The sequence below is a fragment of the Apodemus sylvaticus genome, chromosome 19 (genome assembly GCF_947179515.1).
Source record: "Apodemus sylvaticus chromosome 19, mApoSyl1.1, whole genome shotgun sequence".
Classification (NCBI taxonomy): domain Eukaryota; kingdom Metazoa; phylum Chordata; class Mammalia; order Rodentia; family Muridae; genus Apodemus; species Apodemus sylvaticus.
Window position 1 is genome coordinate 27708555 of NC_067490.1, and position 17169 is coordinate 27725723.

The following is a 17169-nucleotide window of genomic DNA, read 5'->3' on the forward strand; positions in this document are numbered from 1 at the left end:
AGCCTCGGGCATTTTCACTGTGTCCCCCCCCCCTCGCGTCCCATTATGGACACGCCTTCCACCATCCCTTAAGAAATTGGGGGAACCCTTCCCCAAACTCAAAGCCCTGGCCACCGCTCAGTCCTTGAGCCTTCTGTCCCCTTCTTCCGAAGCCCAAGGTGGGGACGGAGGATACCCTTGTGGCCGCTACCTTCCCTGCTGGCCCCACCCAGATCTGCTCCCTCTGCCAAGACCGGTGTGTACAGTCTGTAGCATTCACCCGGCAGGGGCCTAGCTCGGGGACCGATGGCAAGGAGGTGGGGGTAGGGGGACAGGCGGGGCCCAGCAGCAGCAGCCAGGACCTGGGTCCCCACATCCCGCACCCCTGCTCCGCGCCACGCCACCGGGCAGACCCCGTCGCGAGCGTGCGCCCCTAGAGCGTGTTCTCGTCTAGGACACCCCGGGAGGCCGCGGCACTGAAGGTCCCCAAAGCCGGGGGCCACGGGGACACTCGAGGCTGGGACTCTCGGTGTTGTTTACTCTTGGCGCAGTTAGCCCGGCAGGCCGAGAGGCTCCGGCTCCGACACGCGGCGTTGGCTCCCAGCGCGCGCGGGGTCTCCGCTCCCGGCCTCCCCACCCCGCAACCCGCAGCCCGCAACCCGCGCCCGGCCCCCCGCGCCCCGCCGCTCACGTCTCGGAAGCGGTTCCAGTGCTTAATCTTGCCGCTGTACTGAGAGATGGACGACAGCCATTGCTCGTCCTCCATGAAATTGCCGGGGGTCTCGCCCTCCTTGAGCCCCTTGGCGTCGCCTTCAGCCAAGGCGGCCACGGCGAGGAGCAGCAGCGGCAGAGCCAGCCGCCCGGTGCCCGGAGCGCGCATCGTGGTCTGGCCTTGGACCTGGGGAGGGGGATCTGGACTTCAGCAGGATTTGATGTCCTTCCCTCCACCGCGCGGTTGGCGAAGCACTGCGGTCCTCCTCAGCCCTCCTCCTGCTGTCTGATTCCAGTGACTGACGGAGGGTGGGTCGTGGCTGAAATGTGACCTGGTTAGCAGATGCACTTGTCTGAAAAAGCCCAGCGCTGGACGCGGAGAGAGAGAGAGAATCAGAGAGGCTGCGCCAGCGGGGGCTGTGTCTGTAACTGTAGCATCAGCATCACGTTTGACATCATCATACCTGGTTAAAAAAAAAAAAAAAAAAAAAAGGAGGGGGTAGATTTCAAAGCAGAGCACCGGATCAGAGCAGCCAAGCCAGCCAAACCGCAGCGCAGGGCTGCGCAAGTCAGTCCAGCTCTCAAGGAGTTGCAAGGCAGGGAAGCAGAACCCTGAGATGTCCCTGCTGTCCATCCAAGGGTGGACAGCAAAGGGCTCCGGGGTCTTTCATAGGGCTGGAAAATGGACGAAAACTCTCGGGTTACCACGCTAGTCGGGCTCGGGTGTCTAAAAGGGAATCTGGCCACAGACAGTTTCTTCTCCCCTCGCCTCCCACCCCCTCCCAAACCCCCAGTGGCCTGTGCCACAGCTCTGACAGCTGGCTCCCTGCGAGTTATGGCGCTCTGGTAATGGGTGGCTTCCTTAAGACAAAGGCGGTCTAACAACTGGCTGCCTCTGAACTATTGCTCCCCAGGCCCACCACTCTTTTTAGACGCATGGCCCGAACCCTGAATGGCTGGCTGGTAAAACATGGCCAGATGTCCTCCTCCTCCCCAAGCAGATGTTTAGGGGCTGCCACCCTTTTGTTAGCTTTTCCTAGGACAACCCTAAAGGACATATGCGTGTCTAGCCATCTCATCTGCCTTGAGTCTGCAAATCCAAACAGGCCTATCCATTTGCTTGTGACTTTGACTTCATGTTGTGTTTGATGATGCACTGGGGAAGGAGACAAGGCGGGAGGGAGGAGGCTGGTTCTGTTGGGGATTGTTTGGATTTTTTGTTAAAATGTGACCCTAGTCATTGCCTATAGACCTGGGCTGCCTTGCCAGCTGGGAAGGCTGGCAGCTGGGCACAAACCCAGGATCAGAACAGAAATGGGATCTACATTACAAATAAACTGACGACTACAACAGGGCAAAACATATCAAACTTTTGGGCCCCAAGCCCTAGATTGTGTTTTTATAAAAGACTTGGCTGCTGTGATGTTAAAAAAAAATTAAATAAAATAAAGGCAATGAACAAACATGATCTTAATCAGTAGGAAAAAACACAGGTTGTGAGGGTTACAGTCATCCGGGGCCTGGCATGCCTCCTGAGTGTCGTGTGCCTCAGTGGCCTGGGCTGGGTGGAGACTCTTGGGAAAACACAAAACAAAGTTCCCCTTGGTTTTTCTCGGATTTCCTGTGCTGCTGCAAGCTCCAGATACTGATATCTGCATTGCAATGGATGCAGAGTCCTCCCAGGAGGTACCAGTGGAGCTCAGCTTGTCCTAGGACTGGAGGGGACTGGGAGGACCCCGATTTCCATACAGAATGGAATGCTACCATCCATGTCATGCCATGGCTATGAAACTTGAGCAGAATTATCCCAGGCATTTCAAAAACAAAAACAGTTTGTTCCTCGGTGATAGAGGTGATAATCCACTGTTCTCAAGAGTTACCAAATCTTTGTCATCTTTCCCACATCTTTTTCTTTTTACGATTTATTGTATGTATGTGTGTATGTACACTGCCGCTATTTTCAGACCCACCAGAAGAGAGCATCGGATACCATTACAGGTGGTTGTGAGCCACCATGTGATTGCTGGGAATTGACCTCAGGACCTCTGGAAGAAAAGCCAGTGCTCTTAACCGCTGAGCTATCTCTCCAGCCTTGCCTTCCTAATCCCAATCTTTTCAGTTCAGTCTCCTGTAGCCCAGGCTGGCTTCCAGCTTGGTATGTAGCCTGAGGGTGACCTTCCAATTTAGCCTCCTGTTTCCAGCTCTCAGGTGCATCAAACCCAGGCCTTCATCCAGGGAGGTGAACACTCCAGCGACAGAGCCACATGCCCCTCAATCCCGGTCAGAGCTATCCACAAACAGCCCTTACCAGATAGCTTAGAAGCACAAAGGGCTCTGGTGATCTAGCTGCCAGAGCTGCTTATCTAGAGTGTGGAAACTAACCCAGAGCCACCCCGGTCAGGAACTGCAGCTGCCTTCAGACCCACGAAGGTCGGAACACTTTCCACACAGGGGCAGCTCATGCGAGGGGACCTGCTTTCTGTAACACCACAACCACAACCCGAGACACTCAGCTAGAGCTGAGGGAGAAGCTAGTTAGGAGGAAGAGTCTGAAGATGGCCAGTCTAAGAATCATGCAAAATAACTCTGAACATGGTTTATAAAGAGAAAGGCTTTTTCTCTAGAGTATTTCTGGCAGGTCAACCTTTCCATACCACAGGCCCCAAATAGGAGATACTGCTGAAAAAAAAAATATATGCATACATACATACACATAAGTTTTTCGAGACAGGGTTTCTCTGTATAGCCCTGATTGTCCTGGAACTCACTCTGTAGACCAGGCTGGCCTCAAACTCAGAAATCCACCTGTCTCTGCCTCCCAAGTGCTGGGATTAAAGGCGTGCGCCCACTGCCCAGCTTAAAGATATTTGTTAAATAGTGTATATGTGTATGACTTTTACCTTTTTTTATGTTGCATTTAATGTTTATCAATACAAAATGGAGAGCCTTCACTTTCTAATAAAAACGCTCATCATTCTCATTTCTAGATGTTCTAAGTTCAAAAAGATGATTGCATAAAAATACTCACTTCAAAATTCTTCACGCCAATCCTCTCTAGAAACCAATGCGTGCTCCTTTGTGATGTTTGCTCTTGGTTGTCAACCCGGCTGTGCTTGAATTAACTAAAACTCCAGCGGCTGCCTACACCTGAGAGTGGTTTGTTTTTTCCTTAATTAAATCATTTGAAGTGGCGAGACCCACGTTTTATCTGGATCTTCTGAGATGGGAAGACACAACTCTAACCTGGCCCACGCCCTCCGGGCGGCCTCTGTAAGGGACATGGAAGGAGGAAGCTCTTGCCTTTCGCCTGCCTGCCCTCGCTGGCTCTCACTGACCAATCCATTCCTTCGCTGGCATTACAGCCGACTTCTTTGGGATCCTGGTGTGTACTGAAGACCAGCGGAGGACACCCTGCCTCATGGACTGTACTGGACTCTTGGGTTTTTCACAGTACACAGCTACTGTTGGCTATATCTGGAAGCCTGGAAGTCATTCTAACAAATCCCATATAGTGTCTACATAAGTATATGTATTCATTCTCTAAGTTCTGCTCCTCTAGACAACCCCAACTAAGACACTATTAGTCACTCGCCAGCTTGTTAAATGTAAAACTATCAGCAGCTGGTTCCTGGGTGGTGGGTGGTGTGCATCTGTGGTCCCAGGAGCTGGAAGGGCTGAAATGGTCATGTCCACACAGGCGCAGTAAGACCTGCCTCTGGGAAACACGGCAAGAGCCCGCCTCAAACAAACGTCTATAGAGGACCACTACGCAGACACGGAAAGTAACGTAGATCTCTGTCTATTGCATGTAATGTGAGTGGATGGGGAGAGCTCGTCTGGTTTGAGCTCTGGGCTGGGATGGAGGTTGGTGGTAGAGCGCGGGCGCGTGTATCCCGTGATCCGCAGCTGCACACCCTTCCGAGCTGACCCTTGTGTCCGTTAGCTTCGTGCCGCTGTGACAAACACCTGGAGGACCTCTAAGATGTTTCTTGTGCCCGCTGCTATTGGAGGGTCCCTGGTGCTTCGGCGGGCTGGCAGCAGAGCTCACTGCAGTAAGAGGGGCAGAGGAGCCTGCCACCTCAGAGGAGCCTGGCAAGCAGAGGGAGCAGAGCCTGGGCATCCCACTGTCCCCAGATGCCCTTAGCTCCTTCAAGAAGGACCCACTTCCCAAGGTCCCACTCCCTCCTAACAATGCCACTGGTTAGTGACAGCCTCTCCAGAGGAGCAGCGTCCAAACCACAGTGGTCTCATCTGCATGACACCACAGGGAGACAGGACAGCATTATACAGTTTTTAACCTTCTGCTCCCGGGAGCTTTTTACACTAAAGCATTGCTCAGGATCCCCAAGGACTTGTGTGTGTGAGAAACATACACATTGGCAACTAGTAGGCTTGAAAATAAAACTAAGAATTTAAAAATACACTTAAAAAAACCAACCTTGCCATTTCACATTAGGAAAACAATAGTGTATTATATGAGAAACATAAATCCCTTACAATTAGGAGAAAGAGGGGGTATTGTTTTCCATTTTTACAAATCCCTTTAATGTCTGGTTCAAAGGAAGACAGGTAGCCTGTGAGCCTCTGCACCCAGCAGCTGTCTGTGAGGGCGGGCGGCCATAACAAAGTGCCACAGACCAAAGGCCTCTCTCTGTAGCCAGTTTATTTTCATGGTTCCTGAGGCGGAGAGTTCAAGATCAAAGCATTCGGGCTCAGTCTCTGCAGCGCCCACTGTCGGGACTTGTAGATCAGCACCTTCCGCGGGGTCTCACGGGCACTTCCTCTGGGGGATCCTAGTCCAGTCTCTTCAAGAGTGACTCCCAGTTTCCTCTTCATGACCCCAGGCCAGTGGGCTGTGGGTCCACCCTAATGGCCTCACATGTCACAGAACTGCCTCTTTAAAGGTCCTGTCTCCAAAACACAGGAACGTGGAGGGACTGGGGTCTGGGTGGGACACAGTTCCTAACAGCAGGAGAAAAAGAAAACCGCTAGTACACATCTAGAAGCATTGAGAAAAAAAAAATGGGCTAGTTAACTTCTAAAAACACATGACGGCCTGAACCTCAATGTATCATAGCCTAGAAAGCACGAAAACATGCAAGTATCCACGGCATTTAACTCCCAGGGCGATGGCATCCTTGTGTCAATGGTCTCGTCGACAGCAAAAGGGCCAGGATACCTTAGTACTTCTATAAAATTAGTCTGGACTCACAAACCCCTCCGAGAAGGTTTTTAGGGTTCCTGGAGATCCAAAAAAACGATACTTTGTGACCAAAGGATTCAAGCATAAGATTTTAACCTTTTAAAAAAGATTTATGTATTTTTAAGTGTGTGTGTGTCTGTGTGCGCGTGACATATATGCATGTCTCTCTCTGTGTGACAATGTATGCAGATGCTCACAGAGCCAGAAGAGGGCCACATAGCTCCTGGAACTCTAAGTTGAACTCCAGTAACTGTGAGCTACCTGACATATGTGCTGGAAACCAACCTCAGGACCTCTGGAAGAGCAGCAAACGCTCTTAACCACGGAACCATTTCTCTAGCTCTAGATTTTTTAATCTTGTTAATCCTCAAGGTGAAAAATCAGGCTGATGGTAATGGTGGTGGTGATGATGGTGATGGTGGTGGTGATGGTGGTGGTGGTGGTGGTGGTGGTGATGATGGTGGTGATGATGGTGGTGATGATGGTGGTGATGGTGGTAGTGGTGGTGATGGTGGTGGTGATGATGGTGCTGATGGTGGTGGTGGTGATGGTGATGGTATTGATGGTGGTAATGGTGGTGGTGGTGATGGTGGTGGTGATGGTGGTGGTGGTGATAGTGGTAGTGGTGGTGATGGTGGTGGTGATGATGGTGCTGATGGTGGTGGTGGTGATGGTGATGGTATTGATGGTGGTAATGGTGGTGGTGGTGATGGTGGTGGTGATGGTGGTGATGGTGGTGGTGATGATGATGGTGATGGTGGTGGTGATGGTGGTGATGATGATGGTGGTGGTGGTGATGATGATGGTGATGGTTGTGGTGGTGATGACAATGACAAGGACGATAATGATGTCGATGACACCCAGTGCATGGCTGTGAAGGCTGAGTCAATGTGCAAATACAAGACCAGTAGGCGTATTCTGTTAAGATTAGCTACTACTGCTGGTAAAAACAGAAAACTATTTCTCAAACTTGATCAGGTGTGGTGGACATGCCTTTAATCCCAGCACCAGGAAGGCAGAGGCAGAGGCAGACAGATCTCTGGGAGTTCAAGGCCAGTCTGGGCTACATACCAAGTTCCAAGCCAGCCGGCCAGGCTGCATAGACATACTGTCTCAAAAAACAATAGTGAAAGATAAAAATTAAAAAAAAAAAATCCTAATGCTAATATCTACCAATACCCAAACTACTACAAAACACAAATCTTCACGTGCATTCCGCTGGTAAGCACGCTGCCATCCACACGTTGCCCCTGGAAAACGTCCCCGCAAGCCCACCTACACCACAGTGCCTGCCTGCCTGCTGTGAGTATGAGCCCACTGTGTGGAGAGCACAAACCCTGAGGTCTCATGACAGTTCTGGTTAAGAACTGAGAATCCAACATCACATGGCAATTTCCAAAATGAAAGTCTCAATAACTTCTACAGGCGTAAGTCATTAATAACTGACACCCCCCAAAAATTAACGGACAGAGCTATCCGGCAGTGGGAAGAGGAACTCTGGGGAGGCCAGTGGGGTCAAAGCAGAGCCCCATCTGTAACACCCTGAGGTGATGCACTTACAAGTGGGTCCTTGGTCAAAGAGCAGCTAGGTCAGCAGTGCCGCACCCCGACACACGGTCACCACGCACAGTCACCGGGGCACAGACAACCGCACAGCCTCCTGGGAAACTCATTTATTTACAGATGCTCTGTGCCATCTCATGGAGAAGCAACTCTCCACAGCACCTGTGATCACGTCCCAGAGCTCAGGAGCAGACTCACAGAGAGGACAGACGGACGGGTGGAGGGGAAGGAATGAAGAACAGAAGCCAAGGGTAAGGGGAAGATGAGACCCAGGAGGAGGGAGCACGGGCTGGGGCGCCCCTCTCTGCCTGTCGCTGCCAGGCTCCCGATGGCCATGGCCGCAGTCAGTCACAGTTCTCCACTGCTCTCCTGAGAAGGAAGCAGAGATGCAGGAAGCGGCAGGACAGGGCTCTGACACTGTGACGGCTTGTTTTAATGTTTGTTCCTTTTGATTTTATGTGTTAGGAGTGTTTTGCCTGCCTGTATGTCTGGGCACTATCTACATGCCTGGTGTGTAGAGGCCAGAGTAGGAACTGGAGTTACTGATGGTTATGAGCCGCCATGGGGCTCTGGGAAGCGAACCCAGGTGATCTGAAAGAACAGCCACCCGGGTCTCTAGTGCCTTGGGGATCTTTTCGGGTGGGGGTGGGGGAGAAGATGTAGTCTCATGTATCCCAGGCTGGCCTTGAACTTTCTATGTAGCCAAGGATGACCTTGAACTTCTGATCCTCCTGCCTCTACCTTCCATGTGCTGGGACTACAGGCATTGCCAACCATACACCGCTGTGTGTGCGGCTGGGGATCTCGACCACAGCTTCTTCTTCTTTTTTTAAAGATTTATTTATTTATTTATTTATCTTATGTATGAGTGCACTGTAGCTGTAGAGATGGTGTGAGCCATCATGTGGTTGCTGGGAATTGAACTCAGGGTCTCTGCTCGTTCCGGCCCCATTCACTCTGGCCCAAAGATTTATTATTATGTGTAAGCACACTGTAGCTGTCCCTAGACACCCCAGAAGAGGGCGTCAGATCCCATTATGGATGGTTGTGAGACATTATGTGGTTGCTGGGATTTGAACTCAGGACCTTCCAAAGAGTAGTCAGTGCTCTTAACTGCTGAGCCTCTCTCCAGCCCGCGCCCACAGTTACATGTAAACTATTCACGCACTTTACCAACTGAGATATATCCCCAGCCCTACCCCAAAATATTCTTAGGGACTAAATTTAGAATGAAAACAGACAGATCAAGCAGCATAAATGTAACTGTGACTGCTAAGGGCAACGGAGGCAGGGTGGAAGGGTCCTCTGCACACCAGGTCGGGACCAGCTCTATTCCCAGTAGTCAAGATGTGGGAGCAACCAAAGGGCCAGCTGTGCTCGGATGGGTAAACAGAGTGTGCACGTTACAGTGGCCAGTATCTACCTTAAAGAGGAAGGCGGGACCGTCAGGGGTACTTGGCTGTCACAGTCATGGACAGAGTTACACGGCTGCCAGCGGCTGTGGGAAGTGAGGGGTGAGGCGGGCGCTGAAGGGCAAAGTTGCCAGTTTCAGAAAATGAGAAGATTGTATGGAAACTTGTATGGTGGTAGTGATGTCAGCATGGTGTCACGCTTGTATTTAACACCACCAAACCAAGCCAGGGGTGACGGGCTCAAGCTCTCCTTGTACCCACGAGCATCTCGGCAGACACTGTGGACCATGGATGACCATCAAAAGGGACGTGGAGCTGGGGGTTTGGAGGGACCACCCAGGACAATCAGCATCTGTCCTAAACTCACTTCCTATTGTACGCTGAAGACCATGACCAAAATCATCTTGGGTAGGAGAGGCTTGGCGTGTTGGCTTGTCCTCATGGCTTGTTCTTCCTGCATTCTTAGACGTCCTAGGACACCTGCCCAGGGCTGACACCACTTGCAGTGTCAATCTTTAATCAAGAAGACACCCCACAGGTTTGCCCACGGGCCAATCTCACAGAGGCATTTTTTGCCATTGAGGGTCCCTCTTCCCAGATGCCTATAGTCTGCATCAAACTGACAGGGAGCTAGCTAGCACATCATGCAAATTCCCATACCCACACCCACGCCCCAGGGACTCAAATGAAGCCTCTCTTCTTCACCACCTTAGGAAGGCATTCCATTTCTAGTGCTGTCAGGAGAAGTCAACATGTCCGCAGGAGGCGTAGTTTCCGAAGCTGTCCACTGTGAACCTCTGGGAGATGTGAATAGAATTGAGCCTCAGGGAACCAAAGTAGAAGTTCTCAAATGTCTGCAAAGGAAGAAATCAGAGAGCTAGAGTTGCAAGCATTCACTCTCCCTTCTGTCTTTAAACACCACACCACACCACACCACACCACAACAATCCTAGCCTCCCCCGCCCCAGGTTTCTCCTCTCAGTGTTTGGGGGTGGAGTGAGAAGGGACAGCCTGCTCTCCTCCTCATTAGTCCTAAAGTCTCCCTGAGAAAATGCACTGGAGAGGAAGGCTGCAAAGTCAAAGCCAAGATGTCTCTACTGAGCAGACGCACCAAGAACATGCGGTAAAGAGCCTGGGGCGGTGCACACTCACAGTTAACAACGGGTTTTGGACCAAGTGAGACCCATTAGTATCAGATTTTCTTAGGGCGACCTAAAAGCCCACAGGACACGCTCCTCTACCTTGTCAACAGCTCTTACTAGGGCACTGACAGCGGAAGCAGGAGTTGAAGCTCATCCCCAAACATGATGGGGACAGCGCAGGAAGGGACATGAGGTGCCCAGGTGTGCAACCCTGCTGGAGGACACTGGATGCTTCTGGAAGCCCTTCAGTCAGAGGAGAACCAGGCCTGCACCCTCTAGGAACTGCTCCACACTGCTGTCTTCCCATCGGAGTGCTTTCAAGAGCATCGTGGGTGGGAAGGAGCTGCCCTTGTGAAGAGACATTCAGAGGCACAATCTGAAATGACACTGAAATTCATCCCAGGAAACTGAGGAAGGGCTGGCAGACAGTAGTCTAGGACCATGCCACCCTGACACACCCAAGCTCATCTCAGAAGCTAAGTCAGGCCTGGGAAGAACGGGATGAGGGAGGGGCTAACCTTTGGCTGGCTGGGAAGCAAGAACTGCTCTCTTTATAGTCAGAAAGAATCATCCTTCCTTCCTTCCTTTTTTTTTTCTGGTCCTGGGCTTGAGCTCTGGGTTTCTGCATGTGCCCCGCCTCCAAGCTAAACCCCCAGCTCCAAGCAGCCTTTTGTATTAACTGCAGCATGCAACAGCCCTGAGTGGAATCTAAGGTGGAGCGATGCTCTGTACACAGGCAACCATCTCCTCACTTGCAGACCAGCCTCCACACCCATGAACTCCGGGCTCTGCCACCTCTCTTCCTCCTGCAATTAGTGGCCTAGAAAAATGTCTGAGGTTCATTAAAAGCTAACTTTACAAAGTCCAGTAAATATTGATTCTTCAACATGACATCAATTTGACCCCAGAGGATCTATGTGGAGGCTGTGAGCTGCACTCTCTTGTCTTTTTGAAAGGAGACCAGCTCTCTCTTGTACTGGCTTACACAGTTAACCCTGTTTCTTGGCTCAAGCAGCCTGTGCAAACCAGATCCACTCTTGTAAAAAAAAAAAATGCAGCTGTAATAGTTATCTGCTAATCCCTTTGCTGAACATTAATTTGAAGTGAAAACCACATAAACAAGACTGACAGATTTACAGCTTTGCAAACCGAAGCCCTCTAGGTACAGAAAATACATACTAACCAAGAGACAAAGGAGAGACAGAATGAAGCCATGGGGAGCTCTGCTGTCCTACAAGTTACTGTGGAAGGACTGGTGGCCTTTGAGTGCTCTGCCTCCTCCCTGTGTCCGAGGTCCCATCCCAGCATGGAGCTGGAAGTGAGCCACACACGCCTGGGCTTTTCCTCTTACAGACCCCCCCCCCCCCACACACACACACGATCTGACCAGGAGAACCCTTACGACGCTCAGCCTGATGAACGGAAACCATGCATGTGTGGTGACAAAGCTAGCCAATGTGATTCCACTGAAGTGCGCAGGAGGGTTAGCGGGAAAGGAAGCACGGGGCTCACAGTCTCCAAAGCTAGTGCTGGCTGACAACATGTGCAGTGACACCACTCACCACACCAACCCGTGTGGGATAAAGAATGTCACAGTGCGCAGAGACAGGGAGACCGACAAGCAAAGATGATGTGTAAGCTGTCGCCTGTTACTGAGAACCAGGAGTCTCTTATGGTGTCTCTAACATCTCCCTGTTCTCTACATTTGGCATTTATTGTACTTTTCCAAGTTCCTGCGTCTCTGGTGACATTTGATAGCATCACATCACATGGATTTTGCACATCGACGTCTGTAGCTCAGGCTAGCCTTCTTTCTAGCCTTTCCAACTTCGGTGTCCCTGTTCTCTCTGAATGCCTGGGAAGACTCTGGGACAGATGATCATGCACTGATTTCTCACCTATTTTACTCCTGAGTCACTGGTATATTTTTAGTGTGAAGCCTTGCTGTCGGTGCTATCAATTATTTCTAGTGACTCATCAGAATCACATAAACCCCGTGGAAGGAGGAGCTGAGTCCCACGGTATTCTGTATATTCTGTAACAGTACCTAGCCGTCTACATGGAACCAATAACCATCTGCTGGGCGAATAACAACAGACCCCCTGCTGTGACCTCACCCTGTGTGCAAGTGCATGAAGGGGGCCGTGTGACGTGTCTGTGTGTGGGCTGGAACTGATTTATAAGTTCTGTCAAGAAATCCCTGAAGGGGACTGACCAAAACTTGTCTGAGCTCTAACTAAGCTGGGAGTGGGAAGCGTATCTGAGTCTGACTGACCGACTGGGGGAGCGCTCTGTCTCTTGCCTACTGGGAACTGGGCCCTGCTCTTGGTTCAGCTGCTGATGCGGGGTGTCACTTAGCACTGAGGATGGACTTCCAGTGCAGGTACAAGGTATGGCTCTATCTCCCAAGTCTTAGGGTCAGGAAGCCAATGAGAAGAAGGCAGTGTGGAGGCTGTGACCAGGGTCTCACCCAGAGTCCCTGCTTGCTTGCCTCCAGATCTGAGCACGCTTCCACGTGATGGACATGCAGTCTCTACCTCAATGAAAACGCTTACCTGGAGCCAGGATGGAGGTGAACACCTGTAACCCCGGCACTCAGGAGCCTCAGGCTAGAGGATTGAAAATTTGAGGCTAGCTTAGGCTAGGTGACATCCTGTCTCAATAAAAACAAAACCAAAAGCCTCCACAACAAGTGCTAAGTGTGTGGTGAGAAGATGGAGAGATGGGCACGGCTGTCTGAGTCTGAACCATGTTGTGAGCGACCGACCCCAGCTCGCTCGCTGCACTAGAAGGCTGCGGCCAAGCCTGTCACGGCTGAGCCTGCAGTTCTAGCCACTCTGCTTTCTGGTCTCTGTGTGAAGAAGCTCAACCTCACTTCCAACATCTGTGAACACCATCAAGCCTGCACCGACGTGGTGACTGTGACTCTCGGAGACAGCAGCCAACAAAACCCTTTCCGACTTTAGGTGACCCGAGCAGGTGTCCTGGGCTGGGCACTGACGGGTGAGCACAAGCAAGGCCACCCGAGGGGACGAACTGAGCTGGACCCCGGGGCATGTGCAAGACAGGGCATGGGCTCAGGGCAGGAGAGTGTGGTGAGCAGGGCCAGGCAGTTTAGGTGTTGGGAGGGGTCCTGAAAGTTACAGCGAGAAAGACTTATGGAGAGACAAATAGATCACGAAGGCCCCGAGGTCAGGTTTGCAAGCTAGACCTCGTGCCAGCCTGAGAAACCCACTGATGGTCGTGGAGCAGGCTGGCGAGGAGATTAGCAGGATGCAGAAGGCTACCTCAGCGGAAACAGAAGCCTTGGAAAGGCTGGAGCACTGGGAAGCAGCAGGGATGAGGGACGGAGAGAACATCTGGGTGTGGAGGAGCCACGGAAAGCGGGCAGAGGAGGGTGCCAGGGCATTTCTGGGAAGAAGTGTGTCCCCCTCGGGCACCCGCAGGCTGCACGTGCCCACAGACATAGTCCGCCCAGCTGCCTGACACCGTGGCTGCGTCTCCAGCTGTGCCGGCTCAGGCCGTCCTCCAGTCTGCATGCTGTGACCATGCAGTAGACATGAGCTCTGGAGCAGTTAGACCCGTGGAAGCCTGGTGCCATAAAGAACTTTACAATTACTGCTTCCGAAAGCTGAACTGTCAGTCTTCCCGTGTTCGGGAATGAACCCTTTGTTCTGAGTTACAAGTACGCCCCTGTAATCTGTTTGTGAGGAGTTGTCGGTGGTTTCTTCTGACTCTGATGGATCTCGCTTGTCCATTTAAGCTGTCACAGACTCACCCATGACAGGAGATTCCATGCTAAAAGATGAAGCTGACTGGGAAAGGGAATTAGCAGTGAGGGCAGCACCAGCCTCGACTGACTGCAGAGGCCAACAGCGCCTGAGCAGGCACCGCAGGTGACTGCCCGCTGCACCCTCACACCCGAGAAGCACAGGCTACAGTCCCCCTCACCCACTGCTCAGTGTGGGTGGAGAGGCTGCGGTAACCGACCAAGGACACACAGCAAGTGGCGGGTTCCGGACAGGCCACCTCATACATGGCACTGTGCATTTAAGAGAGAGGATGCTTTCTTTTCCTCCCACGGCCCTGAAGTGGGTACTAAGATTCTCCTGGGGAGACTCGCGGCTTGTGAGTCCGCTCTCAGAAGACCCTAACTCGGAGAACAGAGGAAGCCCTGAGCGACTGTGTTGGCAGGGATGTGGCCATGCCAAGGATTCCTCGGCTCAGAAGGAAGCCTTCCTGGGGAGCGAGGGCCAGCTCTGACGGTGTGCCTACAACGTCCACTGCCTGCCCTCTTTCCAGCCTCACATCCCTGGACACTGACAGCCTGAAGACTGTGTCCTGACTCTGCTCCCCTACAGAGGCTTTCCTACTGAGAGTGGCTGAACCTGTCCCCTAATCCGGCTGTATAACATAAATGGGTCCTCCGTGTTTATCTGCATGTGATAACCCACGGCCACCTTCAGGTCTATAGAATAAATGCCGAGATTCCGAGGTGCTGAGGCTCTGTCTCACAGCGCAGTCCACCTCAGCTTTCGGTTTCTGTCTGCCTTTTTGTCTTTTATTTTAGATTTTTTTTTGACAGGGTCTCGCTGTGTAGCCCTGGCTGTCCTGAACTCTGTATGTAGACCACGCTGGCCTTGAACTCACAGAGATCCGCCCTCTCACTGCCCTCAGTCAGGTCCAAGTGCTAGCATCCATGTAAAGACACGTTCGCTTCCTATCACCTGGGAGAAGAAACTAAGAGTCCTCAGTATGTCCAGGCTGACTTTTTCATGTTCCGAAGGCAGCATGGTGACTGGTTGCATGTAGGACTTCATCCACCTCACTGCACACAGTTCTGGCCTCTTTTCCCTCCTCTCCCTCTCCTGCCAGCCTCTCTGGGTATGCAAGTTTCATATTTTCTGTAACTTCTATAATGTGTGAATGTAATAGCTCTGCGTTATGTCTCCCTAGTAACCCAGATACTATTAAAATTAAAGATTAAGCTCTTAAGGGAAAGAGGGAAAATTCTCTTTGCCCTTCCATTAAGTCCTCCCAGTTCACTGCCATCTCGCCATATTCTTTTATACTCCAATTATGTCTCCCCGTGGCCTTCTACTCTTTATCAAGTGTAAGAAGAAAGACAGGTAAGTGCACTCCATCCTGGAGGCTCTAGTGTTAAATACAATGTGGATAAATATGCACACTTTCCCCTTATGAGTGCCTTTGGTTGGTGGGGCCTGAGTCTTGAACCATCACCCTGCCTTGGTCTTGTATTTCTTGTCTGGCCCAGCCTGGATTTCCCGCCTGATCCTGTGTAGCCCTGAAGACAGAATGCCCCAGTCCAGAGGCTGCCCTTTGGTGGGCTGCCCAGCTGGGTGGAACTCAAGATGGCCGCCCGAGCACTTGCACCATTCTGGTGTCACTTGCATGCTGAATGCCACATTCCACTGTACTGAAACAGTTAACAGAAGACAACAGGGAAGAACCATAGGAGAGGAGGTGCCCAAATGCCTGGGCGATCTCCAAGGGTACCAAGGAGAGGGGGAAACATTCCTGCCCTTTAGTAGCACAGCCCAGTCCTTCACATCTGTGCCCTCCTGGTCCTAATGGGTGGGTAGGGAGGCGGACTTGTAAGTTGATCTTCCAATTCTCCCATTCTTGGCTAAGAATCTGCTCACTCACTGCTGAATGCAGTTCTGTTGCAGGCTCCTCAGTCCCCAGAGGAAAAGGCTCCAGTTTGGTAACGGCCTAGTGAGAGGAGAGACATAGATCTTTCCCTGTCATGGAAGGCGGAGAACTGAGCCTCCCTTCAGATCCCATTTAATCCCTCGCTGTGGGCAGCTCCCCTTGAGAGAGGTCTCAGGATGGCCCAGCCTAACCTTCCAAAGCTCACACACGGCTTGCACAGTGAGCTCCTCTCCTGAACCTGGTGTTTGGTCAGCTGACTGGAGCTCAGCTGAAAATTTTTACTTGAATTTTGGGAGAGAATGAGTATAAATGAACTAAACTGCTCCACTGAATTCAGTGCCTAAATGAAAAGGAGAGACAGAAGAAAAAGCTCAAACTACAAGTTCATAAGCAGCAAAAAAAAAACAAAACCAAACCCATCTGCTCTTTTGAACTTAAGGTAGTTCTGGAAGAACAGGAAGCCAAAGTATTCTGTTGTTTAGAAAATAGTAGATCTGATGGGAAAGTTAAATAAAAAAAATCCAGTCAAAGAATTTCAGGTGTGTGGAGCTTCCTTCCTCCTGGGTTCTAACAGCCCGGGGCTCTGAGCTCTAGGCACTTTCTCCCCAGCACTTTCCTGATCCTTGCACAGCTCTGCAGCTACGGGGTCCCTACAGGAACATGATGGCCATCTACAGCCAAGTACTGACGATGTGGGGAGACTAAACGGAACGGAAGACTGCCAGTGTTTGTGTGCTCCACGGACAGCAAGAAAACAAACCTGGCTACTCTAAGAGGAAGCTCTAGTACCCAAGTTGGGGAGGCATTTGAAAACTGTAATGTACACACAGCTATCCTGTGCTGTGGATGAAAAGAATCAGTAGAAAACTAAATCCTTGCAGGCAATACGGTGTAAGCCTTTAGTCCCAGCACTTGGGAGGCAGAGGCAGGTGGATCTCTGTTCAAGGTGAGTCTGGTCTACAGAGTGAGTTCCAGGACAGCCAGGGTTATATAGAGAAACCCTGTCTCGAAAAACAAAAAACTAAACAAAAACCCAAGTGTTCTCTGACAGAGAACTCAAAGTTAAAATTGAGTCCTCTTGGCCAGCATTGTGACACACGCATCTGTAATCCCAGCACGGGGAGGGGGGTGTAGGAGACGGCAGGTTTGAAGTGAGCCTGGGCTACATATGGCCCTGTTAGAAAACAATTGCAAGCACCCTGCTGCCTCGATCTCATACTCTGCGGAGCCACCAGTTTTAGTTTGTTTCCTCGGGAGAGCACAGAGGGAATTATTGATTTCTGTCACACAGTGGTTTACACTGGAAGGGCGGCAAACGGCAAGACTGAATGCCGACTGCGGTCATTTTTCCCAGCATTCACCTTGGACCTGCAACTGCTTCCTCCCCGTCTGGTGATGTAATCATCAGAGACCAGGAGGGGCTGCAAAACTGAGACTGGAAAGCTCAAGGTTTGACCCCAAGGCACAGAACTAAAGGAAGGCTGGT

At 51.4% G+C, this 17169-nt stretch overlaps 2 protein-coding genes across 5 annotated transcripts in view; both read right to left on the bottom strand.

Annotated features, from left to right (window-relative positions):
* Positions 1 to 1128, bottom strand: part of Spock2 (SPARC (osteonectin), cwcv and kazal like domains proteoglycan 2) — a 28701-nt gene extending 27573 nt beyond the window's left edge. The window contains exon 1 of the mRNA XM_052163628.1: positions 671 to 1128. Coding sequence (XP_052019588.1) covers positions 671 to 859 — 189 coding nt within the window. The 5' untranslated portion in view covers positions 860 to 1128. The remainder of the gene's footprint in view (positions 1 to 670) is intronic.
* Positions 1129 to 5142: 4014 nt separating this feature from the next.
* Positions 5143 to 17169, bottom strand: part of Ascc1 (activating signal cointegrator 1 complex subunit 1) — a 93917-nt gene continuing 81890 nt past the window's right edge. For 2 of the 4 annotated variants that reach the window (XM_052163615.1, XM_052163618.1), the window contains exons 10-11: positions 9577 to 9722; positions 5143 to 5652 (exon numbers count right to left, since the gene is read on the bottom strand). In XM_052163615.1, coding sequence (XP_052019575.1) covers positions 9606 to 9722 — 117 coding nt within the window. In that variant the 3' untranslated portion in view covers positions 5143 to 5652; positions 9577 to 9605. Of the gene's footprint in view, positions 5690 to 7551; positions 7826 to 9576; positions 9723 to 17169 lie in introns of those variants that run through there. The other 2 variants (XM_052163616.1, XM_052163617.1) reach the window with 2 other exon arrangements.